This window comes from Canis lupus, chromosome 20 (assembly GCF_048164855.1).
Source record: "Canis lupus baileyi chromosome 20, mCanLup2.hap1, whole genome shotgun sequence".
Classification (NCBI taxonomy): Eukaryota; Metazoa; Chordata; class Mammalia; order Carnivora; family Canidae; genus Canis; species Canis lupus.
Window position 1 is genome coordinate 4,026,173 of NC_132857.1, and position 27,496 is coordinate 4,053,668.

General features: G+C 44.3%; 1 protein-coding gene and 1 long non-coding RNA gene across 3 annotated transcripts in view; one reads left to right on the top strand and one right to left on the bottom strand.

Moving 5' to 3' along the window:
• Nucleotides 1-229: 229 nt before the first annotated feature.
• Nucleotides 230-27,496, top strand: part of TBC1D9 (TBC1 domain family member 9) — a 114,071-nt gene continuing 86,804 nt past the window's right edge. The window contains exon 1 of one of the 2 annotated variants that reach the window (XM_072788278.1): nt 230-431. In XM_072788278.1, the coding sequence (XP_072644379.1) occupies nt 302-431 (130 nt within the window). In that variant the 5' untranslated portion in view covers nt 230-301. The remainder of the gene's footprint in view (nt 432-27,496) is intronic. The other variant, XM_072788281.1, reaches the window with a different exon arrangement.
• Nucleotides 21,148-27,295, bottom strand: LOC140611621 (uncharacterized). Its single transcript, XR_012012719.1, has 2 exons — nt 27,023-27,295; nt 21,148-22,077 (listed from the first exon to the last, which is right to left on the bottom strand). It is a non-coding gene; the product is annotated as an uncharacterized lncRNA (long non-coding RNA).

Below are 27,496 nucleotides of genomic sequence, written 5' to 3' on the forward strand. Positions count from 1 at the left end.
GGCGCCCCCCCTCCTCCCCCCCACCCCCCGCAGTCCTCGCGCCGCGGGGCCGGGCCGGGCGTGTGCGGCCGCGGGGAGGATGCAGCCCGGCGCGCCCCGGTCCTCGGCCGCCTCCCGCGGGGGCTCCGCTGCGGCCCGGGCGCCGGGGTCCGCCGGCTGCTGAGCTCGCCGTCGCCGTCGCCGTCGCGGTCGCGGTCGCTGTCGCCGCAGCGGGCGGGGGCGGGGGGCGGGTGCGGGGAGCGCGCCTGTGCGCAGGGCCCGGCCCGCCGCCCATTGTGCGCCGGCCCGCGGCGCCGGGACCATGTGGGTGAACCCCGAGGAGGTGCTGCTGGCCAACGCGCTCTGGGTCGCCGAGAGGGCCAACCCCTACTTCATCCTGCAGCGGAGGAAGGGGCACGCGGGCGACGGCGGCGGCGGCGGCGGGCTGGCGGGTAAGCACCTGCGCGCAGCCGGGGATGGGGGGCGGGGGGCGGGTAAGCACCTGCGCGCAGCCCGGGGAGGGGGGCGGGGGCCGGGTGAGCACCTGCGCGCTGCCGGGGATGGGGGTGGCGGGGGGTGCCGGGTAAGCACCTGCGCGCAGCCCGGGGAGGGGGGTGGAGGTCAGGGGGGCGGGCCGGGGCCGGAGGGCTGCCGGGTAAGCACCTGCGCGCAACCCGGAGGTGGGGAGGGGGCGGGCTAGCAGGTAGGCACCTGCGGGCAGCCCGGGGGTCGGGGTCGGGGTCGGGGGTCCGGGGCGCTGCTGCGGGCTGCCGGGTAGGCACCTGCGTGCATCCCGGGAGGGGCTGGGAGGGCCGGGATGGGGGGCCCGGGAGCGCTGCGGAGGCCCTGCGCTGCGGACAGCCGGGACGCCGCCCGGTCCCCCGGGGCTGCCCCACTGGGGCGCCGGGAAGGCGTCAGGAGCCCGGGTTTTTCCTGGAAAAAGATGATTCGAGTCCGACGCCGTCGTGTGCGGGCCCTGGGGCACCGGGCGCCCCGCGGGTGGGCGAGGTTGCGGCGTGGAGGTGTGTGGGGGAGCATCCCTGGTGAATTGCACGCAGGGCCTGGGCTCCGCAGCCGGGCCCCTTCAGGAGGACCGCTTCGCGTGTGGGCGACAGGTGGAGGACGCTTCGTTTCCACTCGCCCTCTTTACCGATCGCCGCAGGGCCGGGCACAAAATGCTCTTTTGTTTCCGGAGAAGCCATCAGTAAGGGGCTGCTGTGGTCATTTCCCGTATTGGCTGTGGCCCAAGACAATGCACAAGGATTTCTGTTGTTGCTGCACCTAATTACACAGAGAAAAGCAAGTTATCTGGTTCCAAAAAGAATTAGCACTATAGCTGCGTTTTCACTGTTTTAACTCACCGAGCGCGATCCCCCCCTCCCCAGTTATTATTCATAATGTGACTCTTGCTGAAACCATATGCCCTGTCGTTTCAGGATTATAGGATGAGGCTCGTCTCCCAAGTGGTGCCCTATTACAGGGGTCTTGGGTATTAACTAAGGAGTCTGCTAGCTGGGAAGTTAGCAATAATGCTGAACTCCTACCATACTAGAGGAATTGGACCTTCCCCCCCCGCCTGCGTGGTGGTTAGAATGAGGAGAACTGGGATACTTTTCTTTACAATAAAGTTAGCAGAAGAAACAGGAGAGGTTTCACCAGGAAAGAGACCAAACTGTATCAGCCTCTGGGAGCTGGCATGCTGGCTCTATTGTTGCTTTCAAAATGCTGTGCTACGAACTAAAAATTTTGATACGGTACATATTTAATTATGATCAGAGTTTACAGACTAATTTTCCCAAGATGAAGATTCAAGTGACACAGTTGATGGCATGTATGGGTTTAAAGAACGTTGCTGGTATCTCATACCGCCTGTAGCTAACCTGATTTTTCTACACTTTTTTGCTGCCACGAAAGAGAAGGCAATATGCAGAGCTCCAGACTCTGTTCTGGAAATTCTGATTAGTGGCCTAGAATCAGGATTTTCCAGTTCATTTTGTAGAAGTTGTCTAACTATATACACTAATGTGGGGCTTGCATATCTAATACTGGGATCAACCCAGATTGTCCCTCCTTAAGCCTAAAATAACAGTGTAAAGTAGGTAGTTTATTTGTATTAACAAAGGACATTTTCTTGTGTGGAGTTAACCATCCTGACTTATGAAAAATTCAGAGATACAGAGCCTTCTTTTCCTAGTTAATATTTTTATTATGTTCCTACTGACTCAGAGCTGTGACTAACCACAGTCCACCTGGAATCTCATTATTGATAGCTTACTTAAGAAGGATAAAGTTCTATCTTTTTAATTGCAAAATCATAGCTATTGCACTTATTGCTAGGATAATTGAAATTATTATCATGAGCAACAATATTCCTGCCAGCAAAGGCTCTTTTCAGCTAAAAGAGCGAAAATGTCTGCTCTGATAGATTGGTACCACATTAAATGTAGCAGGAGCGTTCTAGGAATCCTTGTACTATGTTGAGTATATTTTGATCCATAATGTCAGTTCCTTCATGTATTCGTTAACTTATGAAATCATTTAACAAGTGTTTGTTGGCAGTGTCTGGAGTGCCAGTGTCATGAAGCTCAGAGCCTTGTGGAAAAGACAAGTGTTGATAAAATAATCCTATAAATTAATATAAAATTGCTGCTCCATGGGGTCCCAGCAGAAAACAGAACCAAACCTGGTTCAAATGAAGCGAGTTGGTGAAAAGACATCTTGGATGGAGGCAGGGTTACTAGCACCAGTGAAGCTGTTACCACCCCAGGCAGTAGGAAAGATGTTACTGGAAGCCTCCAGAGCTGGAACCAGGAAGGAGGAGCGTGGGCCTCAGGAGAAGCAGCCTCCCCTAGAAACAGAGCACCGCAAAAAGGAAGTGGAGAGGACATGCCTGACTTCTCTCCTCCTGCCTGCCCTGCCAGTTTCTGCCACTGTCTTTTTAAAATATTTTATTTAAATTCAATTTGCCAACATACAGTACAACACCCAGTGCTCATCACATCACGTGCCCTCCTCAGTGCCCGTCATCCAGTTACCCTGCCCCCCCTCCCCTTCTGCAACCTTTGTTTCCCAGAGTTGGGAGTCTCTCGTGGTTTGTCTTCCTCTCCAATTCCCGGCACCACCGCCCCCCTCAGTTTCCCTCCTTTCCCTTATAGTCCCATTCACTATTTCTCATATTCCACATAGGAGTGAAACCGTATGACAATCGTTTCTCCGATTGACTAACTTCACTCTGCATGATACCCCCCAGTTTGACTAACTTCACTCTGCATGATACCCCCCAGTTCCATCCACATCGGTGTAAATGGTAGGTCTGCCACTGTCTTTCATTCGAAAGTGGAACCCACAAGAAGCCAGCTGGACAGGATGCCCTGGTGATCTAGTCCCTAAGGATCAGCCTCCTAGGGATGGATCTGGGAGGTGGGAGCAAACTGAGAATGACCTGTCCTAACATCAAAATGAGAGGAAGATGTTGGGTACCCCACTCAGAGAAAGGGGGTGGGACTGGGGGCAAGGGGAATTTTCTGAAGAAGTGACATTTGACCTGAACTGAAGAAAGAAAAAGATCAGCCCGTGAAGAGAGGAGGGAAGACCAAGTATTGGGCGTCAGGTGTTGGAGATTTTCTGGAAGATCTCAGGACCTTCATATAATGTGCATTATCTGAGCCAGTGTACCATTGTCCACTCATTTAGTGGAGGATGATGATGAAACGATGAATATGGGAAACCTGCTCAGTGGGAACTGGCCAGGAGTGCTCAGTGGTCCATACTGCTTGGTGAGATACTAGAAAAAGCTGTAAGAAATAATGGTCACAGCGAAGATGCTTGCTTTTTTTTTTTAAACAAATTAAGCTATTTCCTTTCTGATTCCAGGCAATATACATAAGTACTGAGGCAATGAAGTATTTTATTGTAGATGTATTCGACTTATTTTTTTTAGCCCCCTTTAACTGAGATTTCATACATATACAGAAAAGTATACAAAGACGCAGAGTAGGGATCCCTGGGTGGCGCAGCGGTTTGGCGCCTGCCTTTGGCCCGGGGCACGATCCTGGAGACCCAGGATCGAATCCCACGTCGGGCTCCCGGTGCATGGAGCCTGCTTCTCCCTCTGCCTGTGTCTCTGCCTCTCTGTCTCTCTCTGTGTGACTATCATGAATAAATAAATAAAATAAATAAAATCTTTAAAAAAAAAAAAGACGCAGAGTACAGTGATTTATCACAAAATGATTCCTTGCACTAATACCAGGATAATAAATAGAACATTGCCCCAGAAGCTCCTCCTTATAACCCACACCCAGTCACTACTCACCTTGTCCCAAAGGTAACCAAAACTATGTGTTTTTTTTGGTAACAGTTTGCTGCTTTTCTTTATAGTTTTTTTTTCTTTTTTGACAAAGAACATACCTCTAAACACAGTGTTTTGGTTTTGCCTGATTTTTGAACAAGGAATGGATGTAATCAGTATGTATTCATGTGTTTGAATTCTTGGCTCAGTATTATGTTTGTGATATTTATGAATGTCATTGCTTGTGGCTGTAGTTTATTTTTCTGTGCTGGACGGAAACCTATTACATGAGCATACCACAATCATTTGTTCCTATTAATCCGCTGTCTTGTTGGTGGACCTTGAGTGATCTGTCTTGAGGCACCCAAAGTAAGGTAGCTACGATCTTTCTGGTGTATGTTTCTGGTGCCGGTGGGCATACGTTTCCATTTGGTCTGTACCCAGGAGAGGAATTACTAGGTCATAGGTTATGTGTTCCATCAAGTTGAGCAAATAATACCCAACTGTTTTCCAGAGTAGTTGTACCAATATACTCCCACCAGCAGCATATGGGCCTTTCCTTTGCTCCACATCCTTGCCAACATCATCAGTCTTTGTAACTGTCGCCATTCTGGTGGTTTATGCCAGTATCACATTGTGGAGTTCATGTGCTTTTTCCTAATGAGGTTGAGCACCTTTTCCTGTTAATTGGCAGTCTGGAATATTCTGACATGCTTGTTCAAATCTTTCGCCCACTTTTCAATTTGATCATTTGTCTTTTTCTTACTGATTATAGTTTTTTTTTTAAATATGTTCTGGAGATGAGTTCATAGTTGGTTATATGTGTAGCAGAGTCTTCATTCTGTGCTTGCCTGCCTGTTTACTCTCTTAAGGAGAGAGTGATTTCTCTCTTAATTTTAATGTCCAAATTCTTTATAGGTTCTGTTTCCCTTATGGTTAGTGTTTTATTGTGTCCTGTTCACTAAATCTTTCTTTTTTATTTTTTTGAAGGATTTTATTTATTTATTCATGAGAGACACACACAGAGAGAGAGGCAGAGGGAGAAGCAGGCTCCCTGCAGGGAGCCCGATGTGGGACTCGATCCCGGGACTCCAGAATCACACCGTGAGCCAGAGGCAGACGCCCCCCAGATGTCCCCAAAAAGTCTTTTTCTAAATAGAGGTTATAAATGCATTATCTTTTAGAAACTTTCCAGTTTGAACCCCCAAATTTATATTTACAATTCATTGGGGATTCATTTTTGCATATTGTGTGTGAGATAGGGGTCAAGTTTTATTTCTTAAAAATGTGTGTGGACATCCAGTTGCCCCAGCATGCCCCAGACTTATTGCTAAGTCTATTCTGTTGTTGCTGCTCTGTAGGACTACCTTGGTCATAAATCAAGTGCCCAAATGTATGACAATTGATTTGTTTGAGCGCTCTAGTCTGTTCCTTTTGTTTGTTAGAATATTCTTGCACCAGTTCCACACTGTAGTTTTATACTAAGAGTTTACATTCATTTGATCAAGTACTCTTAATTTTTTTTTTCTTGAAGAGTTTCTTGACTATCTTTTGTCTTTTATGTTGACAGAGCATTTTAGAGTCAACTTCTTAAACTTCCACCAAAACAAAACCACAGCAGCAACAGAGACTTAAACTGTTGGGATTTTTTTTTTTTTTTTAAATTGCAATTGCATGGAGTCTGTAAATAAATTTGGGCAAAATTGATACCTTTATAGTATCAAGCTTTCTGGTCCAATGAACATGGTATGTTCCTCTATTTATTTAGATCTTTAAAATTTCTCTCGATGTTTCAGAGTTTTCTGTGTAGAGGGTTTACACATATTTTATTAGATTTATTCATAGATATTTCATATTTTTCACTCTACTGTATATTGTGCCTTTGGAATTTCATTTTCTAGGGTGCCGGGGGTCTTCTGGGTGGCTTAGTCAGTTGGGCATTGACTCTTGGTTTTGGCTCAGGTCATGAATGGCTCAGGGTCATGGGATCAAGCCCCACATCAGGATCTGTGCTCAGCACCAAGTCTGCTTGGCTTTCTCCCTCTGCTCCTTGCCCTGCTTTTTCTCTAAAATACAATCTTCAGAAAAAGGAAATAAATAAATATCTACGTATCTGGGTGGCTCAGTTGCTTGGGACTCTAATTTTTTATCTCAGTTCAGGTCTTGATCTCAGGGGTGTGAGTTCAAGCCCCATATTGGGCTCCACGCTGGGTGGAGCCCTCTAAAATTTCATTCTCTAATCCTTTTTTGCTGACCTCTGGAAATATGGTGGTTGTTTTTTTATATTGACCTTGTATCCAGGCTCCCCCACTCGCTAATCTTTTATGTGGGAATTTTGTATCCTTATACATTTGTAGAATTAAATTGTACTTTTTCTTTCTCACAACATCATTGTTATCAAGATTATAGTGGCCTTAAAAACTAAGTTGGAGAGGGGTGCCTAGGTGGTGCAGTTGGTTAAGCATCTGATTATTGGTTTTGGCTCAGGTTGTGATCTTTGGTAGTGAGATCCAGCCCTGCCTGGAGCTCTGCACTCAGTCAGCTTGAGACTCTCTCCCTCTCCCTTTGCCTCTCCCCGCTGTGCTCTCCTCTCTCTCTCTCAAATAAATAAATCTTTTTTTAAAAAAAGTAAGCTGCGGACAGCTCACTCTGTTTAATTTTCTAGTAGAGTTTGTGTGACAACAGTATTATTTCATCCTGACGTGTTTGGCAAAAATCATGGGTAAGGAAGTCCAGCCTTGAACTTTTATTTGTGGGTTTGTTGAATGGTATGACAACTACTCAAATAATTTAAAATTTTCTTTTATTGTCAGTCTTATAAGCTGTTTTTAAGATTTATATGTTTTATCTAGATTTTCATATTTTGGCATAAATTAGTTAATATTCTTATTTTTAATATCTGTAGGATGTACAGTGATATATTTTAGACCCATCTTTTGTAAGTAACAGAGTTGATTTCTTTTCCTAGTCCAGCTTAAATTTTTGCCTCCTGATTGGATTATTTAGTCAATGTATGTGTGACTTGGGTTTAACTCTACTATATTAAGTGCTTTTTTTTTTTTTCTATCTGTTCTATTTTTAATTTTTTCTTGCCTCTTGGTAGGTTTTGGGATTTTTTTGATGATTACATTTTCAAGCCTCTATTAGAAGTTTTATATTCATTTCACCATTCTTTTAGTGGTTACTCTGGAGATTATAATGCATTTTTGATATATTAAAGTATATTGTTCATAGGTACTTTGATTTTATTTAATTTTTAAAATTGCTATTTAAAAAAAATTGCCACTTTAAATTTTTTTCTAGACAACACAAGGAACTTGGAATACTTTAACTCCATTTACCACCACCCCCACGCCAATTTGTATAGCATTGTTTTCGTATATTTTGAGTCTTACATTTTAACGTGAAAATATAATTATTACTAATTTTAAAGGTCTGTATTCATTTGCATTTCCACATATGTTTGTAGTTTTTGTTATACTTCTTCCATTTCTGTACTTTTTTGGAATCATTTTTCTATTGACTGGGAAAAAAGTCCTTTTCGGTTTCCCTTAGAGACTTCTGCTGAGAAGTTTTGTTTTTATTATTTTTTATTTTTTTATTTTTAAAGATTTTATTTATTTATTCACGAGAGACACAGAGAGAGAGGCAGAGACCCAGGCAAAGGGAGAAACGGGCTCCATGCAAGGAGCCCGACGTGGGACTTGATCCCGGGTCTCCAGGATCACACCCTGGGCTGCAGGCAGCGCTAAACTGCACGCCACCGGGGCTGCCCGAAGTTTTGTTTTTAATGTCTGAAAATGTATTCTGTTTTCATTCTTGAAGGATATTATTGTTTCGAATGGTTGGCAGTTCATTTTTTTTGTAAGCATGGTTAAGTATTCTTCTATTGTCTAATGATTTTCCTTTTTTTTTTTTTTTTTTTTTTTTTAGGAGTTAACAGTCACTCTGAATTATTCCTTGGTAGATAATATATCTTTTTCTCCAGCCACTTTTAAGGTTTTTTTCTTTGAGTCTGGTTTTCTGCAAGTTTATTTTACTTAAGTTCAGTTAATTAGCATAGCATATTATTAGTTTCAGAAGTAGAGTTTAGTGATTCATCAGTTGCATATAACACCCAGTGCTCATCACATCATGCGCCCTCCTTAGTGCCCGTCAGCCCATTATTCCATCCCCCCGCCCACCTCCCCTCCAGCAACCCTCAGAGTTTTCTGCAGTTTTATTATGGTCCAGCTATTTGTGGATTTTTAAAAATCTTGCTGGGTGTAGGAGGACTTCTTTCATTGGTTTTGTAAGCTTTTCATCCATTGTCTCTCCAAATACTGCTTTTCTCTCATTCTCTTCATCTTTCTTTCTGGCACACCCATTATATGTATATTAGATCTTTTCATTTTATCTTCTATGTCTGTTAACCTTCTGATTTTCTTTCTTTTTTTTTTAAGATTTTATTTATTCATGAGAGACACAGAGAGAGAGAGGCAGAGACACAGGCAGCGGGAGAAGTAGGCTCCACACAGGGAGCCCCACGTGGGACTCGATCCCGGGTCTCCAGGATCAGGCCCTGGGCTGAAGGCAGGTGCTAAACCGCTGAGCCACCTGGGCTGCCCCAACCTTCTGATTTTCACTTGCTTTATTTTGGTTATTTTCTTTTGGTCTATTTTTTTTTTAAAGATTTTATTTATTTATTCATGAGAGACACAGAGAGAAAGAGAGGCACAGAGACACAGGCAAAGGGAGAAGCAGGCTCCCTGCAGGGAGCCGGATGTGGGACTTGATCCCAAGACTCCAGTTCACACCCCAGCTGAAGGCAGATGCCCAACTGCTGAGCCACCCAGGCGTCCCTTGGTCTATGTTCTAATTTACCATCTCTTTACCTGTTTTTAGTCTGTTCACCTACCCATTCTGATTACTTTTTCAATTCTAAAATTCTCATTTGGCTCATTTTTATAAATTCCAGTTATATATCAAAACTCTGAATATTTAGAAAAAAAAAAAAAACTATCTTGAGAGGCACCTGGGTGGCCCAGTCGGTTGAGCATCGGAATCTTGGTTTCAGCTGGGGTCATGATCTCAGGGTTGTGAGATGACCCCGTGTCTAGCTCTGTGCTCAGCAGGGAGTCTGATTAAGGGTCCCTCCCCTTCTCCCTCTCCTCCTCCCCCTGCTCTTGCTCTCTCTCTCTCTCTCTCAAATCTTTTTTTTTTTTTAAGATTTTATTTATTTATTCATGAGAGACACAGAGAAAGAAGCAGAGACATAGGCAGAGAGAGAAGCAGGCTCCATTGCAGGAGCCCGATGCAGGACCTGATCCCGGGACTCCAGGATCACACCCTGGGCCAAAGGCAGGTGCTAAACTGCTGAGCCACCCAGGGATCCCCTCTCTCAAATAAATCTTAAAACCTATTTGGAGCATGGCTAGCATAGTTATTTTACAGTCTCTGTTCTCTCCCATATCCCAAAGCCCAAGTGGATTTATGCTGTTGTCTCTTATTTCTCCCAGTTTTCATTCATGTTGTAGTGTCGTCCTGTATACCTGGCTACTTTTGATTACGTACTGGACATTGTACTTCTACTCTGCAGAAGTAATGTGAAGTGGAAGGTGATTGATGTAAGAGAGAATTTTTTTCCTGCCACTTGCAAATCAAAATCCTTTTAGTTTTAGGTATTGATATATTTCAAAACCGAGCTCTAACAGAGGTGATTTTGCCTACCTAGGATGCACACTTTTGATTAGGTTGTAGGTCTTGCAGGTCCCAAGGCAAAGAAAGGGAAGCATCATTGGCTTTTCTTACCTCTTTGGTGTCTCTGATTCTGTTAAAAGTACATGCAGATTTTCAGCCACTTAGCAGCTCCTCTTGAAGAGGCAAATGCCTCCCAATGTAATAGCTGTCCCATATGTAGGGCTCTTCTCTTTGAAATGCTTTCCTAAGTGAAGTAATTTTTCTTTTTTAATTCTTTGATACTTCAAAGTATATTTTATCTCTTTTATAATAATAGTTGTCCTTAATAGCAAATTACCTTGTGTGCCATTATAAGGTGGCTGCTATTATTATTATTACTTTTTAAATGTTTTATTTTTTATTTTATTTATTTTTAAATTATTTTTTTATTTATTCATGAGAGACAGAGAGAGAGGCAGAGATATAGGCAGAAGGAGAAGCAGGCTCCCTTTGGGAAGCCTGATGTGGGGCTTGATCCCAGGACCCCGGGATCACACCCTGAGCCAAAGGCAGCTGCTCAATCACTGAGCTACCCAGGGGCCCAGGTGGCTGCTATTATTATTCCTATTTTATAGAAAAAGAAAGTGAGGTGTTAGAGAGGTTGTGTGACTTGCCATGGGTCACAGCTAATAAGTTAAAGGCCTGTTAGATTTTTGTATTTATTTTTGCAAGACTAATTATAATGGAGTGGACTAACCTTATTTTCTTTACTATTCAATAACAACTATTGACTCTGTCTGCAGAAAAATGAAAACACCCCCAAAATTTCCATGCAATTTCAGGAGCTGCATGGATCACAAGTGAATTAGAACATAGGTGCATCGAGTTAGAGGACGTCACCAAGAGATCAAGACAGTTTCTCATTACGCCAAATCACAAGTGTAGCATCCGCTGTAAGCTGTCCTGTCAGAAATGTGTTTGAGTGTCAGCTCTTCGGAGTGCTGAACTTTATAAAGATCTACAGGAGGGAAAAGGCAAGATTCTTTTGCTAAGCCATTGGTTCCTAACCTCGTGATCAAACCTGTGTGAATAAATTTGAGAGAACCGGGAACATAGGCATGGACATGATCCCGGGGAAGATGAAGGCCCTCAGATTGTTTTCATCGGAGAGTCAGCCCTGGACTGTCCAGGAGTTGGACTTCTTTGACCACATGGAGACCTTCACAACTAGAGACCTGCCCCACTTGCTTACTGGTAGAGAAAACCAGGCTGTCACCTGAAAACCCGTCTCTTTGACATAGATATTATTTTGAGCTGAAAGCAATTAGGAAATAGTAAACTTGGAAAAAGCTCTCACTTTTCTGCCTAAAGGCAGAAAATAAAATCTCCTTTTCCTGGAGGCAGACTCTTATCAGCCCACAGAGGCACCAGAGGAATTTGTAAACAAACCTTATTGAACAAATCCTTATCTTCTACCTAGCTCTAGTTGGATTACTCCTTGCCCAAACCCCTAGGTCTTGTCAATCTTTTACGAAGTATTGCTTCTTTGACCAAAAGGTCTAAAAGCTTCCTGCTCCGGGCCACTTCTGTTTCTCTTTTCTCTTGTGAAGGCTCCCCTCTACATGTACAAATTCAGTAAAATTTGTACATTTTTCTCCTGTTACCTTCGTCAGTTTAATTTTCAGACCCAGCCAGGGATCCTAAGATAGTCAAGGAAAATTTTTCCTCCCCTGCATGAGCACAGAACTCCCAGTGGAGAGAGAAGTAACAAAGCAATGCCCTTAAAGCCCTCACCAGGTAACAGGTGCCTGCTTTTAGGGTAAATGCTTCCATCTTGCTAATTTGTAAGTAACTGTATCAACAAAGTTGCTTCTAGTTGGCTTAGCAGTAAAAGTTATTCTTTGTGTGTTAATTATATGTAAAAACAAGCAAAATTCGGGGAGCCTGGGTGGCTTAGCGGTTTAGCACCTGCCTTTGACCCAGGGCATGATCCTGGAGACCTGGGATCGAGTCCCACGTCAGGCTCCCTGCATGGAGCCTGTTTCTCCCTCTGCCTGTGTCTCTGCCTCTCAAGAATAAATAAATAAAAATCTTCAAAAAAAAAACAAGCAAAATTCATGTTGGTTCCTAATGAAGTTTAATGTCATAACTGGTGATTCTGTGTTGGGTTGGGCGGTCCTCTCCAGCTGTGTATGGAGTTGGCTCATAATACATAATAAGGAAGTGCTTCCAGCAAGACGCATGATTAGGTAAAAGCACATATTGCCTGCTTGTTCCAAGAATCTTTCCCCTCTGCTTGTTATTTTGAACTTGAAGAGAACTTCCTCACAGAATGATTTAATCTCCCATTCTGATTTGTCTTGAGACTTTACCTTATTCTACAAAGAAGCTGAAGAGTGAATGCGTATAATCTGTGTAGGATTTGGGGTGGCTCTCTGGGTCTTCTGGATTTTTATAAACTGGTCTTTAAAGCACAGGAAGTCTAAGGAGCCATTCACAGATGATGGCGCACCACTGTTCCACCCTTGCCGCTGAGCCACAGGAAGGTGTCAGGAGGCAGCTGATCTGATTCACACCCGTGTGCGAGCCACTCTACAGTCTGCAGTTTACAGACACTGCATTTTTCAAAGGGTGCCGTCAAAGCAGAAGGAGAACTGTCTGGTGTTTAAGCAGCTTAAAACAGTTAAGTCCTATTCAGGGCTTTGGGAAGATGGTAATTTTTCTTAAAGGTGATTTTTGATCGGCAACTTTATTATTTTTTAAAATTTTATTCGTGAGAGACAGGCAGAGACACAGGTGGAGGGAGAAGCAGGCTCCCTGCAGGGAGCCCGATGTGGGGCTTTATCCCAGGACCCCGGGGTCATGCCCTGGGCCGAAGGCAGCCGCTCAACCGCTGAGCCCCCCAGGCACCCCTTGATCAGCAACTTTAAATTGTTTCTACACCCCTGTCTTTTTTCCCCCTTCCGTCCCTCCCTCCCGCTCCCTCTTCCCCTCAGGGCCAGGCCTGTTTTGAAAGCTCTGCCCAGAAACCTCCTCCTCTCTCCTCTGTGCTTCCTCCTCCCTTCTCTCCTCGCACAAATGATTCTCTCTGACAGTGGCAAGTGGCACTTCTAAGAAGACTGGGGTAGGAGGCAGAGGGGCCACCTTTCTCTTTATATGTATACGTGGTTATTAGTCCATCTGAGTTTATCATTTGGAAACGTGGGCTCTAACCATTACCCCAGAGAATGATGACGTCCTTAACCCACTTGTCCCGTTTCTTTGTTTTTCTTTCCCGCCCAGTGTATGTTCTAGAGAGCTCAGAGGATAAGGCCAGTTATTTTTAAAAGATGCTCTAAAATTGCCATTAGTGGGATGCCTGGAGGGCTCAGGGCTTGAGCACCTGCCTCCGGCCCACGTCATGGCCCCGGAGTCCTGGGATCGAGTCCCGCATCCGGTCCCCGCAGGGAGCCTGCTTCTCCCTCTGCCTGGGTCTCTGCCTCTCTCTCTCTCTCTGTGTCTCTCAGGAATAAATAAATAAATCTTAAAATTGCCACTGGCTTCCAGCTTTCTTCAAATCTCCGTTCCCACTTTTGCTGTTAGGTGATTTACTGGCCCTTCAAGAGACCTGGGCTTCTAGCGTCGGATCCGTTCTAGAGATCCATTCGGGCTGCTTCGGACTCTCCTTTGGAAATCTGGGTTAGAAAGCAACCTCCAGGTGAATCAACTCTCCCACCTTCTGTGCGGGTCCTAGGAGCTCAAAGCGAGGCCAGTGACTGTCTTAGTCCAAGAGCTGATGTCTGTGAAACACTTCCCCTCTCAGCTGCATTCTTCTTCGTCTTATTTATTTAGTTATTTAGTTTGTTAGTTAGTTAGTTAGTTTATTTATTTATTTATTTATTTATTTATTTATTTATTTATTTATTTATTTAAGAGAGAGAGAGACAAAGAAAGAATGGGTGGGAGGAGGGGCAGAGGAGAAGCAGACTCCCCGAGTTGAGGAGCAGGTAGCCCGAAGTGGAGCTCAGTTGCGGCAGGCGCTGCTCCGGGGAAGGTCAGCACCACATGACCCCCCGTGTGCACGCTGAACAGCAGAAAAGGGAACTCTGTTGACCTCACTAAGTTTTTTAGTAGATTACCTGCATGTAATACTTCTTAGTAAGGAAAATGATTATATTTCAGTAGTGCCAAATAATTTCTAAGATCTCTGTGTTAACCTAGGAGCCAAGGTGGTCTTTAATAAGAATAAGCAATACTCAACAGACCTATATGGACTCTTTCATTAAAGCATAAAAAAGAAGAAATCATTAATTCCTTTTTAATAATAAATTTATTTTTTATTGGTGTTCAATTTGCCAACGTACAGAATAACACCCAGTGCTCATCCCGTCAAATGCCCCCCTCAGTGCCCGTCACCCATTAATTCCTTTACTGTCTTTCACCCCATGGCATTTTTTAACATTTACATGTCTATTGCTTTAGCAAATAATAGAAAATACACTTTCTAAAAGCATCTTTGTAATAAAATTTCAGATCTATGTGGTCCAAAGCTAAATTTCAGAGTATTGTTACTGTGGTCATATTTTTAAATTAACATTTGATTATGTATATTTTTATTAATTTTACAAATGTCATAAGGTATAAAGGCAGAGGAGCTGACATTTGCTGAAATCCTTCTGTGGTTCAGGCATTCTGCTGAGGACTTATCATATGTCACAAATTTGATCTTCATAACAAACCCTGTAGGTTAGATGCTCCCTCTATTATAGATGAGGAAACTGAATGCTTCAAGAAGTAAGATACTTGAGGAGGCCCTGCTTCTAACAGACAGAGCTTGGGTTTGTACTTGAGTTTGATTGAATTTGGAAAGGGAGAGGGATGCCTGGGTGGCTCAGCAGTTGAGCATCTGCCTTTGGCCCAGGGTGTGACCCTGGGGTCCCGGGATCAAGTCCCACATCAGGCTCCCTGCATGGAGCCTGCTTCTCCCTCTGCCTGTGTCTCTGCCTCTCTTTCTGTGTCTCATGAATAAATTAAAAAAAAAAAAACTTTAAAAAAAGAGAGAGAGGAAGAAGTAATCGGAAAGCTAAAGGAAACTGGGGCAAAGTGAGCCACAGTTTTAGGGATGCAGTGTTGGGGCACCTGGGTAGCACAGTCAGTTGAGCAGCTGCCTTCAGCTCAGGGCATGATCCTAGGGTCCTGGGATCGAGTTCTGTGTCAGGCTCCCTAGAGAGCCTGCTTCTCCCTCTACCTGTACCCCCTTCCCCTGCTGGTGCTAAATAAAATAATCTATAAAAAAAAAAGAAAAAAAGAAAAGCAGTCTGCGGTGTGGAAATGAAGGGAATAGGCAGGGCAAGGCCACACCTTGGGGTTGTGACATTGTTGACTAGCAGCTGTGGTTTGCACGTACATGCCTGTGTGCCAGGGTAGAAATCCAAACACCATCTCTGGATTTTCCTAAAAGGGTTTCCAAACTTTTCCCATTTCCAGTTTTCTAGTAAGCTGTCTTTGGGCCCACAGTATGGAGTCATTCCAATCAAGAAGCATTGACCCTTTGGGTGGAGGACAGACAAGGAAAAAAATGAATATTACACAAAGAAGACCAAAATCCATGTTTATTGTGAATGAGGTCCGTTTCAAAAAATTTATGGCCACCAAGGAGGAAAAGTGTAAACTTGATATACAGTATTGACTTTTTTTTAGTAACGTAATTTATGTCAAACATCATAAAGATTTTACTTAGTGTCTACTTTTCTCTTTGTGGATATAAAAATATAAGTATTTTATAGGATCATACTCCTCAAACTTTTTTTTCTTTTAGAAAAATTAAGCTGGTGGGGATTTCAGGAGGTCCTTGAATAGCCCAAAATCATTTACAAGACTTATGGAATTCATTAGGAGTGTGTACTTTTCTGGAACTGAGGCTCTACCGCTTCCATTAGCTACTTAAAGTGGATTGTGAATCAAATACATGAAGAGCCCAAGACCCTAGAGTCTTACCTTTCTCAATTCTGATTTTTCCACCAGAGCAGTTTTCAGAAATTTATTGTTATTGCTTGTACCAGGATTACTGTGAATTGTAATAAGTCTTACCCATTTCCAGGTAATCCTGTTGCTGTCTATTGTTTAAACAACAGCAGCTCATCACTGTCTTTGAATACAGTGATAAAAATGCTGGTGCTGCTTTTACTCTTACCCTGATACCCAGCCGTGGGACGGTTCCCCTGCAGTTTCTTCTGCTGGGGAAGACCCCAGGGTGTGTGCATGTGTGCGTAGGGACAGGGAAGGGTGCAGACAGGGAAGGAGCTGGCCCTTCCCTTCCCTGGGGATGCTCTTCTCAGGCAGCAGAGCTCGGGATGCTCTGTGATGTGAAGCAGCTCTAAGGGGTAACTCTGGCGTTTGTCCCTTATTCATTCTCCTTCTCTGTGGGCAACTGGAGGGAGGAACGGAGTCTGAATACAAGCAGTGAGTTGACAATTCCCTTCTGCTCTCTACAGTTCAGCTATCGGCCTGTCATTGTGCAAGTCCAAGCAGATGGCATGGCGAATCACTACAGAGCATGTGCTCCCACCTCATTCACTGCCAGAAGGCTCATCCTCAGCGTAAGAACTGCAGGCTCCGCTTTCTTCCTATTCTCCACTTTGCAGCTGGACCACCTCTTGTCCCTCTGTCCTGGCTTGAGATTACTGCCTGAGTGTAACCTGTGGTCTTTAGGGGGAGGGCACCGTCTGCCCTCCGACTTGAACCACTTATCTGTTCTTACCTGTTTATCCGAGAGCCCACTGTCCCCTTCTTCCTAACTCTGTCCCCGATAAAAGCCAATTTTCCCCTCTTCTGACAACCTGTCTTCATGGCAGATTCCATGGAGTCTTCGCAGAGTCTTTTTCATTTTATTTTTGAAAATATTCATAAATGTATAGGCTCTTCTTCTTGGAGTCCTGCTAATTTTGCCCCTATGATGCCAATTTCAGGATGTGTTTGATCAAGCAAATACTCTATGGCTTTTTCACAATCTAAATAACTTAGGTTGTACCCTTGGTAGAAATATCTATAATGTGTTGTGATTTGTCTCCCCTTTCTTAGTGCCGATAGAAACGTTGGGTAGTAGAGGACACTTCCTTACCCTTTTGCCTTTTGTGGACATTGCAGTTTGTTACTGGGACTGTGTACAATTGGATGTTACAGATGTACTAAACTCTTAGCATGTGTGCTCTTAAAAGCCACTTGCAGGTTTCTATTTCTGTTGTGCTTATAACCCACATTTTTAAGGTTTAGATGAAGAGCACATGGATTTTTCAAGTCGCTAGCTGAATACTTTCTTTTCCTTGTTCTTTTTTTTTTTTAATTTTTATTTATTTATGATAGTCACAGAGAGAGAGAGAGAGAGGCAGAGACACAGGCAGAGGGAGAAGCAGGCTCCATGCACCGGGAGCCCGATGTGGGATTCGATCCTGGGTCTCCAGGATCGCGCCCTGGGCCAAAGGCAGGCGCCAAACCGCTGTACCACCCAGGGATCCCTCTTTTCCTTGTTCTTATTCACCAACTAGATCTTTGTCTTAAAGGATCCATAATGCTTATACAGAATGGGAGAGTATTTTCAAAAAGCAAATGGGGATAGTCATCTCCACAAGGGCCTTGGAAATGTCCTTCAAATAGAATATAAATGTCAAAGGAAATACCTGTTCTTCTTTGAGATTGTTTACGGCAGATACAGTTTGATGAAAAGAAATTCTTATTTATCTTTCATTGTAAATTACATTTGTAGTGAAAGAACTTAACCATTTGTGGTGGTTGCTTTCTTAAAGGGATTTCTAGAATGGGAGGAGACCCAGCAATGCTGTCTCTTAAAGTATGACCACGATTCTTAACTTCTTTGGGACTGTTTTCCATCTGAAAATGGAGATGGTTCCCCCTAACCACTTCATATGTTCATTGTGAGGGCCAAATGAGGTACTGAATGTACTTTGGAAGCTGAAAGCATCAATCAGGTTTAATATGGTATCAGGATTTTGTATTTCCAAAGAAGTCCTCTCTTACCAAAGGATCCTCCATCTCCTCAGCCAAATCAGGGCCAGCTGCAGTGGCCGGCATTACAGATCCACTGCGTGGCCACGGGCTCGGTGGCAGCAAGCTCCCAGGAAAAACAGTGCGTAAATAAGATGGACTTGCTCACAGGAGTAGACGTCCATTAGTAAGAAGGAGGGAAGGGAGGAAGGGAGGGAGGGAGGAAAGAAGGGAAGGGAGGGAGGGAGGGAGGAAAGAAGGGAAGGGGAGGAAAGAAGCAAAAGGAAAAGAAGAATGTTTGGTTTCAGTAACCAGGATGGCAAATTGTCAGGATATGTATTTTGTAAATCTAAGTGAACCTGACTATTTCTTAATTTCTTTGGGAGTAGATAACATGTTATTTTTTACATCACACACACACAAACAGTTCCGTGTTCCTCGTTATGATTTCATTCTGGGACAATCACAGCAGGAAATGGGGAGGAAGCCTGCCCACCTGTTCTCGGGCAGCCCTTTGTCCAGGTTGCCAGGCTCCCAGGTACAATTGGGAAGAATCTGGGTTCATGGAAATGAGTATGTAAACGCACATGTTAAGAATTTGACGTTGTGTCATTTAAAGTTGTTGGGTGGTTTGTTGAATTTTAACAGGGAAGATGAAGATCCAGGCAGTAAGAAGGACTCACCGTACCACCCCCACCCCTGCCTCCCACCCAACCCCTGAAGGACCTGAGAAAACCTCTCTTAGAGAAATTTCTCTGGGAAGCCTTTTTCTTATTTTCCCCCTGGGGCAAGTCTGGTCTTGACACCAGACTAAATAAAGGAAGGATTAGTACCTAGATGTTTAATAACTCCTGGCATTTTAAACTCAAATAATGATTTTAGAAGGGGAGAGAGGAAGGAGGGAATGGAGGGGAGAGGGATATTGCCTCTGTAGCAAAGGTCAATTTTTTAAGGTGTTAAACACTTAGGAGTATTTTTTTTTATCACACAAAGAAATACCTTTTCCCCAATATCTTGAGACGTTTATTCCTCTCAGCCTGTTGTTTTCTTTTCCAGCTTTACTAGAGATGCAGTGTCTGGACATAGAGATGCAGTTCATTACTCTGAGCAATGATTGCAGTCTTCTTGAGAGCAAGGCGTTAAATGGAAAGTGGCCTTCGTCCTGGTGTCAGGGAGACAGTGGGGGTGACGGACGACCAGGCTGGCGAGCGCATGCCTCCCGAGGTGGCCGGCCGGGCTGTCACCTCTGCTGCCAGTGGTACAGGTTCCCCTCGCCGCCTGTCATCATAATTTACAAATAGTTGCTGCTGGTTGGAATGTGTCCATAGGAACGTTCGTTCCCTGCTATTTGTTCAGCAGCTTCAAAATTCGCCCCAAAGTTACTGATTCAAGTGATCACACTTTCCGTAGAAAATCTGGTTTCCTGCTAACACTGAGGAAAGTCTGGGGCTTGGTGGCGTGTCCCAGCCTGTGGCACAGACAGCTCTGGAAAGCCTGGGGCTCTGAGTGCAAACCGGTTTTCTCTGGTGGTGGCGAGCCTGATGTAAGCTGACCAAGACCAAGACCAGATTTTATTTCAGTTAGTGAAACAAACCCTTAGTGGGATGTGGTGGGAACTGAGCAACGTTTTGTTTGGAGCTTGCACGAACCAACAGCAGGAGTGTCCTGGCGGAACGGTGTGGTGCGTGCCCAAGGGTTGTCTGTATCTCAAGCATCTTACATTACTGCCTACCTGTTAAGCCAGAACCCAGTTGCATAATTGGGTGTGTTTGCAGGTGTACAAATGTACATGTTCGTGTTCGGTTTCTTTCTTTCTTTTATTTATTTATTTATTTATTTATTTATTTGAAATTTTATTTATTTATGATAGTCACAGAGAGAGAGAGAGAGAGAGAGAGGCAGAGACACAGGCAGAGAGAGAAGCAGGCTCCATGCACCGGGAGCCCGACGTGGGATTCGATCCCGGGTCTCCAGGATCGCGCCCTGGGCCAAAGGCAGGCGCCAAACCGCTGCGCCACCCAGGGATCCCTTGTGTTCGGTTTCCTTTCCAAACAAGCCCCAGGGCAGGTGTGTGACAGGGAGAAGCGACTGTCCGTAGCGACGGGGAGCCGGGCTGCCCTGGAAGCCCGCCAGGGAAGATTAAGGTATAATCCACCCCGCGCCTGAGATCCCACTCCCCTTTAATAATGGAGAACCCGTTACTTACTGTATGTCATTCACGCACGCGCCAGTGCTCTTTTGAGTTCATATTTCCAACGGGTGCTCCCCAACGGGTATAGAGTTTGAGTGTAGACTTGTGTTTCAGGGCATGGCTTGGGAGCTGCTCCCCGAGCAGGTCCTGCAAGGGTCTTGTGCACTAAGGACAAGGTGTCCTTTCTGAGCTTTGTTGCCAGGAAGGCACAGCACCCCCCTCCACCCCTCCCAGGCCCCCATATGGAGCTGGGGCTACATTTCACCACCACCCGAGGCACACATGGCCCTGACACCTGGAACAACCCAGTATTGGAGTTTGAAATCGGCTTCTGACTTTCAAGCTGGTATGATTTGGGGCAAATTGCATTTCCCCGCCTCCGTCTTCTCTTTAAAATAAGGGTAAAAGCAGTGCTTGTACTGGGGTGGTTTACATTTATAAATGGAGAGCGTTGAGGGCAGCACCCAGAACCTAGCAAGAGCTCAGTGCGTCATGGCCGATTAAGAGGAGTTCCAGGACGGGCAGTGAGACTGGGGAGCTTCACCCATGGCCACCCAGCTCCTTTGGTTAGTAGATGATTCCCATTGGCAGGAAGAAGCGGAAGCTCAAAGTAGGCTTGCATCTTAACTGGATTCAGCCTTGAGGGTCAAAGCACCAGTTAAGAAACATTTTTACTGGGCACCTGGGGGGCTCAGTTTTTGAGCATCTGCCTTGGGCTCAGGGTATGACCCTGGGGTCCCGGGATCGAGTCCCACATCAGGCTCCCTGCAGGGAGCCTGCTTCTCTCTCTTCCTATGTCCCTGCCTCTCTCCGTGTCTCTCATGAATAAATAAGTAAACTCTTTAAAAAAAAAAATTACTTCATGGTGTAGCAGAAAGAGAAGAGGATTTGGAATAAGAAATAAATTGGGCTTTCAGTCCCACTGCTACCAATTTCAGTTTGTTCATACAGGTACAGGGTCGGAGAGATCACTGCTCCTCAGGATTTTCACTACAATCAAAAGAATTGTGAGTCCGGATGCGCTGAAGTACTTGGCAGATGTTTAGCTTAGTTTTGTTTTCCTGTGAGGTTGTGCTGGGTTTTAGACCAGTAGCCTTCCATGAAACAGGCACCAGCTTGCAAACCATTTACCCTTTTGTGAATCACTCATTCTGGTGATTTCAAAGGCTTTGTTTTTCTTTCTTTCTTTCTTTCTTTTTTTTTTAATGAGTTAGAAGACGGCGTCTGGATTTGGGCAGTGAGACTCCTTGTAATAATTAATGATAATAATAATATGTAATCCCAGTTGAATACTTACTGAGTCTGGCGCTCTCCTTTGGCCATCAGAGCAACCCCAAGAAGTAGCACTTACCAGTACCTTATCTGCTTTTGGTGGAGGAGACTGAGCCTAAGGTCACTCAGCCAGTAAGTGCTGGAGCTGGTGCCATGCCAACCCGGACCGTGTACCTTGAGCCCACCTGCTGCAACACTCTGCAGCCGACCTCCTTTCCCCCTTGCCTTTCTGGAACCTCAGAGGCAAGTTTAAACGGCCCCACAGTCTGGGTAACAATGTGGTTGAACATCTTCGGATAAAGAATAAGTGTCATTTAACTCATTTAACTTGAATCCATTGAGGACAGGCAAGTCCCGTTTGATGGATTGTTTGGAATAGCAGTTCACGGCCTACTCGGGGTGGACTGCGACTGTTCCAGCAGCAAGAAGGCCGATCTGCAGTGTTTTCCCTTTTGGGGTGGAGGGGACCTGTCATTCACATTGCCACCTACGGTGCCCAGCTCACTTCCATTGAGTGTTGGTGGCTTTGGTGCGCAAGCAGATGCATGCTCGATTTCTTGTTGACGTCTTAGGAAGTTGGTGCCATCAGAGCCACCATTTGTCAGGGTAGCTGCTGTTTGATTTCCCCTGATTCCAACAGCGTAGGGCGGAGGCCTTCCTCCTGACGAGGTGCCCTTATTCTCAGAGTGGCCAGTTTGCACACACCAGGCTGTAGGAGAGGTAGGTGTTGATGTCAGAGAGGTTTGATGAGGGAGGGATGCTCATGACAGCCCCGAGCAGCCCTGCTGACTGTATCAGGAACTGAACACTCATGCAAAGCCTCTTAGCGCCTCCAGCAAGAATGGGACTAAAGGGTGAAGCTCTGTGAAGATAAGGGAAGAGACCAAGCAGAGCCTATGTGGGGGAAGACATAATCTCTGCCACTCACACCACTGAGATTTGGGGCCCCATAGAGGACGTAGCAAAAATATCTGGGTAAGTCACTGATGATATCCCTCCAAAATAGAGTACTTGATGGGCAGCCCCGTCGGGCTCCCTGCAGGGAGCCTGCTTCTCCCTCTGCATGTGTCTCTGCCTCTCTCTCTCTCTGTCTCTCATGAATAAATAAATAAAATCTTTTTTAAAAAATAGAGTACTAAAAGAAATAATAAAAAAATAAAAAAAAATAGAATACTTGCTCGAATCCCCATGAAATACAAAGGGAGATTTTTGCAAAGGTGTAAGGGAAAATCCCGTTGCATCATTTTTTTAAATTATTTTTTTATTCTGCTTTCAAAACCAAGAGGAGGAAAATAAGGCTTATTTAATAGAACAGAGGTTATCACCTCCCGTAGTGCCTTCAGTAGGCTCTTGGCTGTTGGGATGCACAAGTCGACCTTGAGGAATATGGTTGAAAGCAGTCTCGTATCCACATCATCAGAATCTTCTAGCTGTAGTAAAATCTCATTAAAACTGGGGATTTGTTCAAACCATGAGCATCCCTCACATCTTAGGGAGAGGTATACCTTTACCCCCATTACTTTTATGAGGTCTTCACACTCTGAAATCCAGCAAGGTGGCTTCACTGTGTTGTCCCGTGAAACCCAAAGTGTCAACCGAGAGAGGTGGGGCAGACAGTTAATGGCACTTCTGTAGCTATGGTGAATGAAGACTGTGGTGTAGAGAAAAGCTAAAAAGGAGAGAGATGCAAAGGGGACCAAGGCAATGCCAGAAGAATCTGGTATGGACCCCAGAATGGCAGCAAGTACTCCCATTTATTTGTGTTACATGTGCCTACATTTTCATCAAAGGAGGTAGATTTCCACCTTTTCTAAAAGTGGCTGACTTCATCGAGAGCTTTGGTAAAACGGTACTTCTCTACCGTGTGAAGTAAAGTAAGTAAACAGAGACCTTCACGTAGCTCAGAAACTGCTTGAACTTGAGAGAAAATTGTTTCCTTTCCTCCTTAGATTGGACTGTAGCCGACATTCCTGACTGATGTTGAACATGGTATCAAAAGAATGTGCCCGAAGTATGTAGCCAGTGACCTTTATAATCACTGTACTATTTGATGGGAAAGTGTTTACCACATTGCATTCTTTATTAACTCCAGTACAATCTGCTTGTTTTAGCTTTAGTCTTGGTGACGGGCCAAAAGTCAGACCGATTCCCTATAATATACCTGCAAATGCTTCACAAATAAATGCGCACGAAAATTCCCCAAACCGCGGTCTATCAGAAAAATAAAGAACATCATATGTGGAGAAAGATTTTAATTAGAAAAAGATAATTATTCCCTATTTTTACTCTCTGCTCTTCATCACTCACTCACTCATTTATTCATCCGTTGACTGACTCATCCATCAAACAGATATTAAGTGTTTACCACCTGTTAGGCACTGAAGATGCAAAAAATATGACATCATCTCTATGCTTGAGAGACTGGATTCAGCGAGAATCTGCACAGATTTTTTTTTTCTGGCCCAGATGTTTAATGCTGAAATTAGTTTCTTGGTTTTGGTTAAGACTTAATGAGAGAGACTTTGAAATGCATGTTCCCTCTATGGAGATTTGCTGTTTGTACTAAATGGGGATTACATCATCAGGATGGTCCACACTCTCATCCTAACCCATAGGTGGTTTGAGTCTCTGCCCCAGGCTGGGGTTTGAAAGCCTGGAAATAGGCCGGCTATTCCACAGCTGTGGGCAGTGACACAGAGACAGCATCAAAGGTGAAGGGGGACTGAGGGGCCAGAGGAGAACCCCTGGGAGGCTTGAAAACCAGGGCACAGTCTTCAGCTGGAGCAATGAATAGACATCATCTCTCAAACACAGTAACTGATTACAGTTGCGTTTTGCATCCTAGGGTCTGTGTTCACTCTCAGCCTGAGTGCTCTTCGTGATTTTTAAATTTGATATTTCCATTTTGCAGCATTAGTTTTTTTTTTTTAATTTAAATTCAGTTAGCCAACATGCAGTATATCATTAGTTTCAGATGTTGCAGCATTAGTTTTATAGTAAGTGTTTGATAGGGGAGTGGTTAAATATGTGATAGATTTGCCGTATGATGAAATGAGAGGCAGATATAAGAAAGAAGAATGAGGGCAGCCTGGGTGGCTCAGCGGTTTAGCGCTGCCTTCAGCCCAGGGCGTGATCCTGGAGTCCTGGGATCGAGTCCCACGTCGGGCTCCCTGCATGGAGCCTGCTTCTCTCTGTCTCTCTCTCTCTTATAAATAAATAAATAAATAAATAAATAAATAAATAATAAGAATGGCAACATTCTATGTCCTGATAGAGGAAGATACACTGATGTTAAAAATGAATAATATGAATAAAATACTATTTTTAAAAGATTTTATTTATTTGAGGGGGGGGCATGAGTGTGGGGCGGGGGAGGGCAGAGGGAGAGGGAGAAGCAGATTCCCCATTGAGTGCATGGGGCTCCATCCCAGGACCCTGAGATCACGACCTGAGCCCAAGTCAGACACTTAACCCACTGAGCCACCCAGGTGCCCCGAGTAAAATAATCTTAATATAGGTTTATTCTGGGTTATTGGAGTGACCACCTTATGGATGATACCAATTTCAGTGCTCAAGTAGCATGTGGGTTTGTGTTTGCTGCTTCCACATCAGCTGTTTTAAGCCACTGAGAAAGTATTGGAGGAGTTGAATACATCAAAGATATGTTTGGCCAGAGGAAGGTCAGATGGTTTCACAACACACTACACAGATGGTTCCTGAACGTGAATAGAGGAAAATGGTGGTGGAGTCACCGTATTACGTGACGAAAGATGATGTTGTATGCTGGATTCCAGAGGACCTATTCAGGATTCCTGCTCCAAGTGACAATTTTTTTTAAAAAAAGATATTATTTATTTATTCATGAGAGAGACAGAGAGAGAGGGAGGCAGAGGGAGGCAGAGGGAGAAGCAGGCTCCACGCAGGGACGTCGGACTCGATCCCGGGTCCCCAGGATCAGGCCCTGGGCCGAAGGCGGCACTAAACCGCTGAGCCACCCGGGCTGCCCTCCAAGTGACAATTTAGTTCAAACACATCAACCTCATCTTTCAATTATAACGTGGTTATTTTAGATTTTTCTTGGTTCTGTAATTTTGCTGTGTCTAATTTGGAAATACGTTTTGATTTTAGAGTTGTAAATGAGCATTGAGTATGAGAAATTTATAGTTGGTTCTGTGCTTGTACGTGCATGTAAGCCATGCCATTTTAAGAAAAGATACTACCGGGGAGGGGGTGGTGAGAATTTTTCCACCAGCAAGGTCCCTAATTCATGTTTGGGAAGCTATACAAGACAAGGAGAGACTGCAAATAATGATCCTGGGCATCTTTGCCTCAGGTATCCCTTAATTCTTGGAGTTAATGATTTATTAATGTCCTCAGTGAAGAACATCTCTGACAGTCAAGGCGCTTCTTAAAATTTAAATAAGTTTTGAATAATAATACATTTCTATGATTCAGAGATCCAAATCTATTAGGAGGTATATACTGCAGTATCTCTCAGCCCTGTTACTCCCTCTTGCTGACCACTATATTCCTTTTTGTGTGTATCTTCCTCAGATCCTTTTTTGCATGTACAGGCAAACACCAGTAGATAGTTTTAGCCCATCCTTCCCTCAACTCCTTGTCCAGAAAAGCTTTTCTGCTCCTTACTGTGTTTCAGTGAACAGTCCATCTTCCTATTTCAGGACTTACAGTGCCTCCATTCTTTTTCTTTTTTATGGCTGCCCATTATTCCATTATGTGGCAAATCCATGGTTTCTTTAACCTCTCCCCTATGTTGTTTTCTTTTCTTTTTTAAGATTTTATCTATTTATTCATGAGAGGCACAGAGAGAGAGCCAGAGACATAGAAGAAGTGGGCTCCCTGCAGGGAAGCTGATGTGGAACTCGATCCCAGGACCCCGGGATCACGCCCTGAGCCAAAGGCAGAACCACTGAGCCCCCCAGGTGCCCCTCCCCTATATTATTTTTAAGCATTTACTGTAAAACTAAAGCTGCAATAAATGACCTTGTAAATGTCATTTATCCAAATGAAACATGTCTGTAGAATAAATACCAAGAAGTGAATTTGCAAGGCCATTGGGTACATGCATAGATGTTACCAAGATCACCCACCCTTGGGGTTTTACTCTAGTTGCACTCTCCCAAGAAATATGTGAGGAGTGCCTTTTTTCCCCAGTCTTCTTATAAAGAGAATGTGTTATCAAACTTTGGATTCTTCTCATTCTGATAAGTGAAAATAGTATCTCAGTATGTTTTTAATTTGCATTTCTCCTACAAGTGATGCTGACCATTTTTCATATATTTATAAGCTCTTTCCATTTTTCATATATTTATAAGCTCTTTCCATTTCCTTTTTTGTAAATTGTCAGTTATTGTTCCTTGCTCATTTTCTGTTGCGTGGCTGCTCTTTTTCTTACCAACACGTAGGAGCTATTTATATATTAACGACGTGAGCCTTTTGTCTGTGATCTGAGTTGCATCTTCCCCCCCCCCCCCCCCCGTCTGTCTTCTGTCTTTTGACTTAGGGTATTTTTGCAATGTAGAAATTTGGGGTTTTTTAAAAAGTGGTTCCTCGATTGTGAATCATAGTTAGAAAGCCTTCCTACTCCAAATGCAAAGGGAATTTTGAAAATGTCTCTGACACCATGTACTCACCAGTGCTGATGAGGTGGCCCTTCTGGGCTATGTCATAGCCATGTGATGTTGGAGCGCCCATGGCACTTCCTGCATCGTTCTGTCTATTGCAGAACTTCAGGGAGCTGAAGCTGGACGAGGACGCCTTAGTTGCCTATTGAACCAGTAATAGAACCAATTCTGGCCTTAGCCTGTATCCTGTTTCCTTTTTTTAGTACTTTTTGAGGGAGTGGTGAGAGAGAAGGCTAGAGCAGAAACGGCCGGCTGAAACTGCACAGTGACCTTGCATTAATCAGGCCCGTTTGGTCTCATTTCGCAAATATAACATCACTTGCTATTTTTGTGACTTTTATTATCTTACATTTATTCAGAAAGTAATGCTATTTATGTAGTTGAAAGGCAGCATTTTTTTTTTTTTTTAAGAGGTGGGGAAGGGTAGAGAGAGAGAAAGAATCCTAAGCAGGCTCCATGCCCAGCACGGAGCCTGAATCGGGG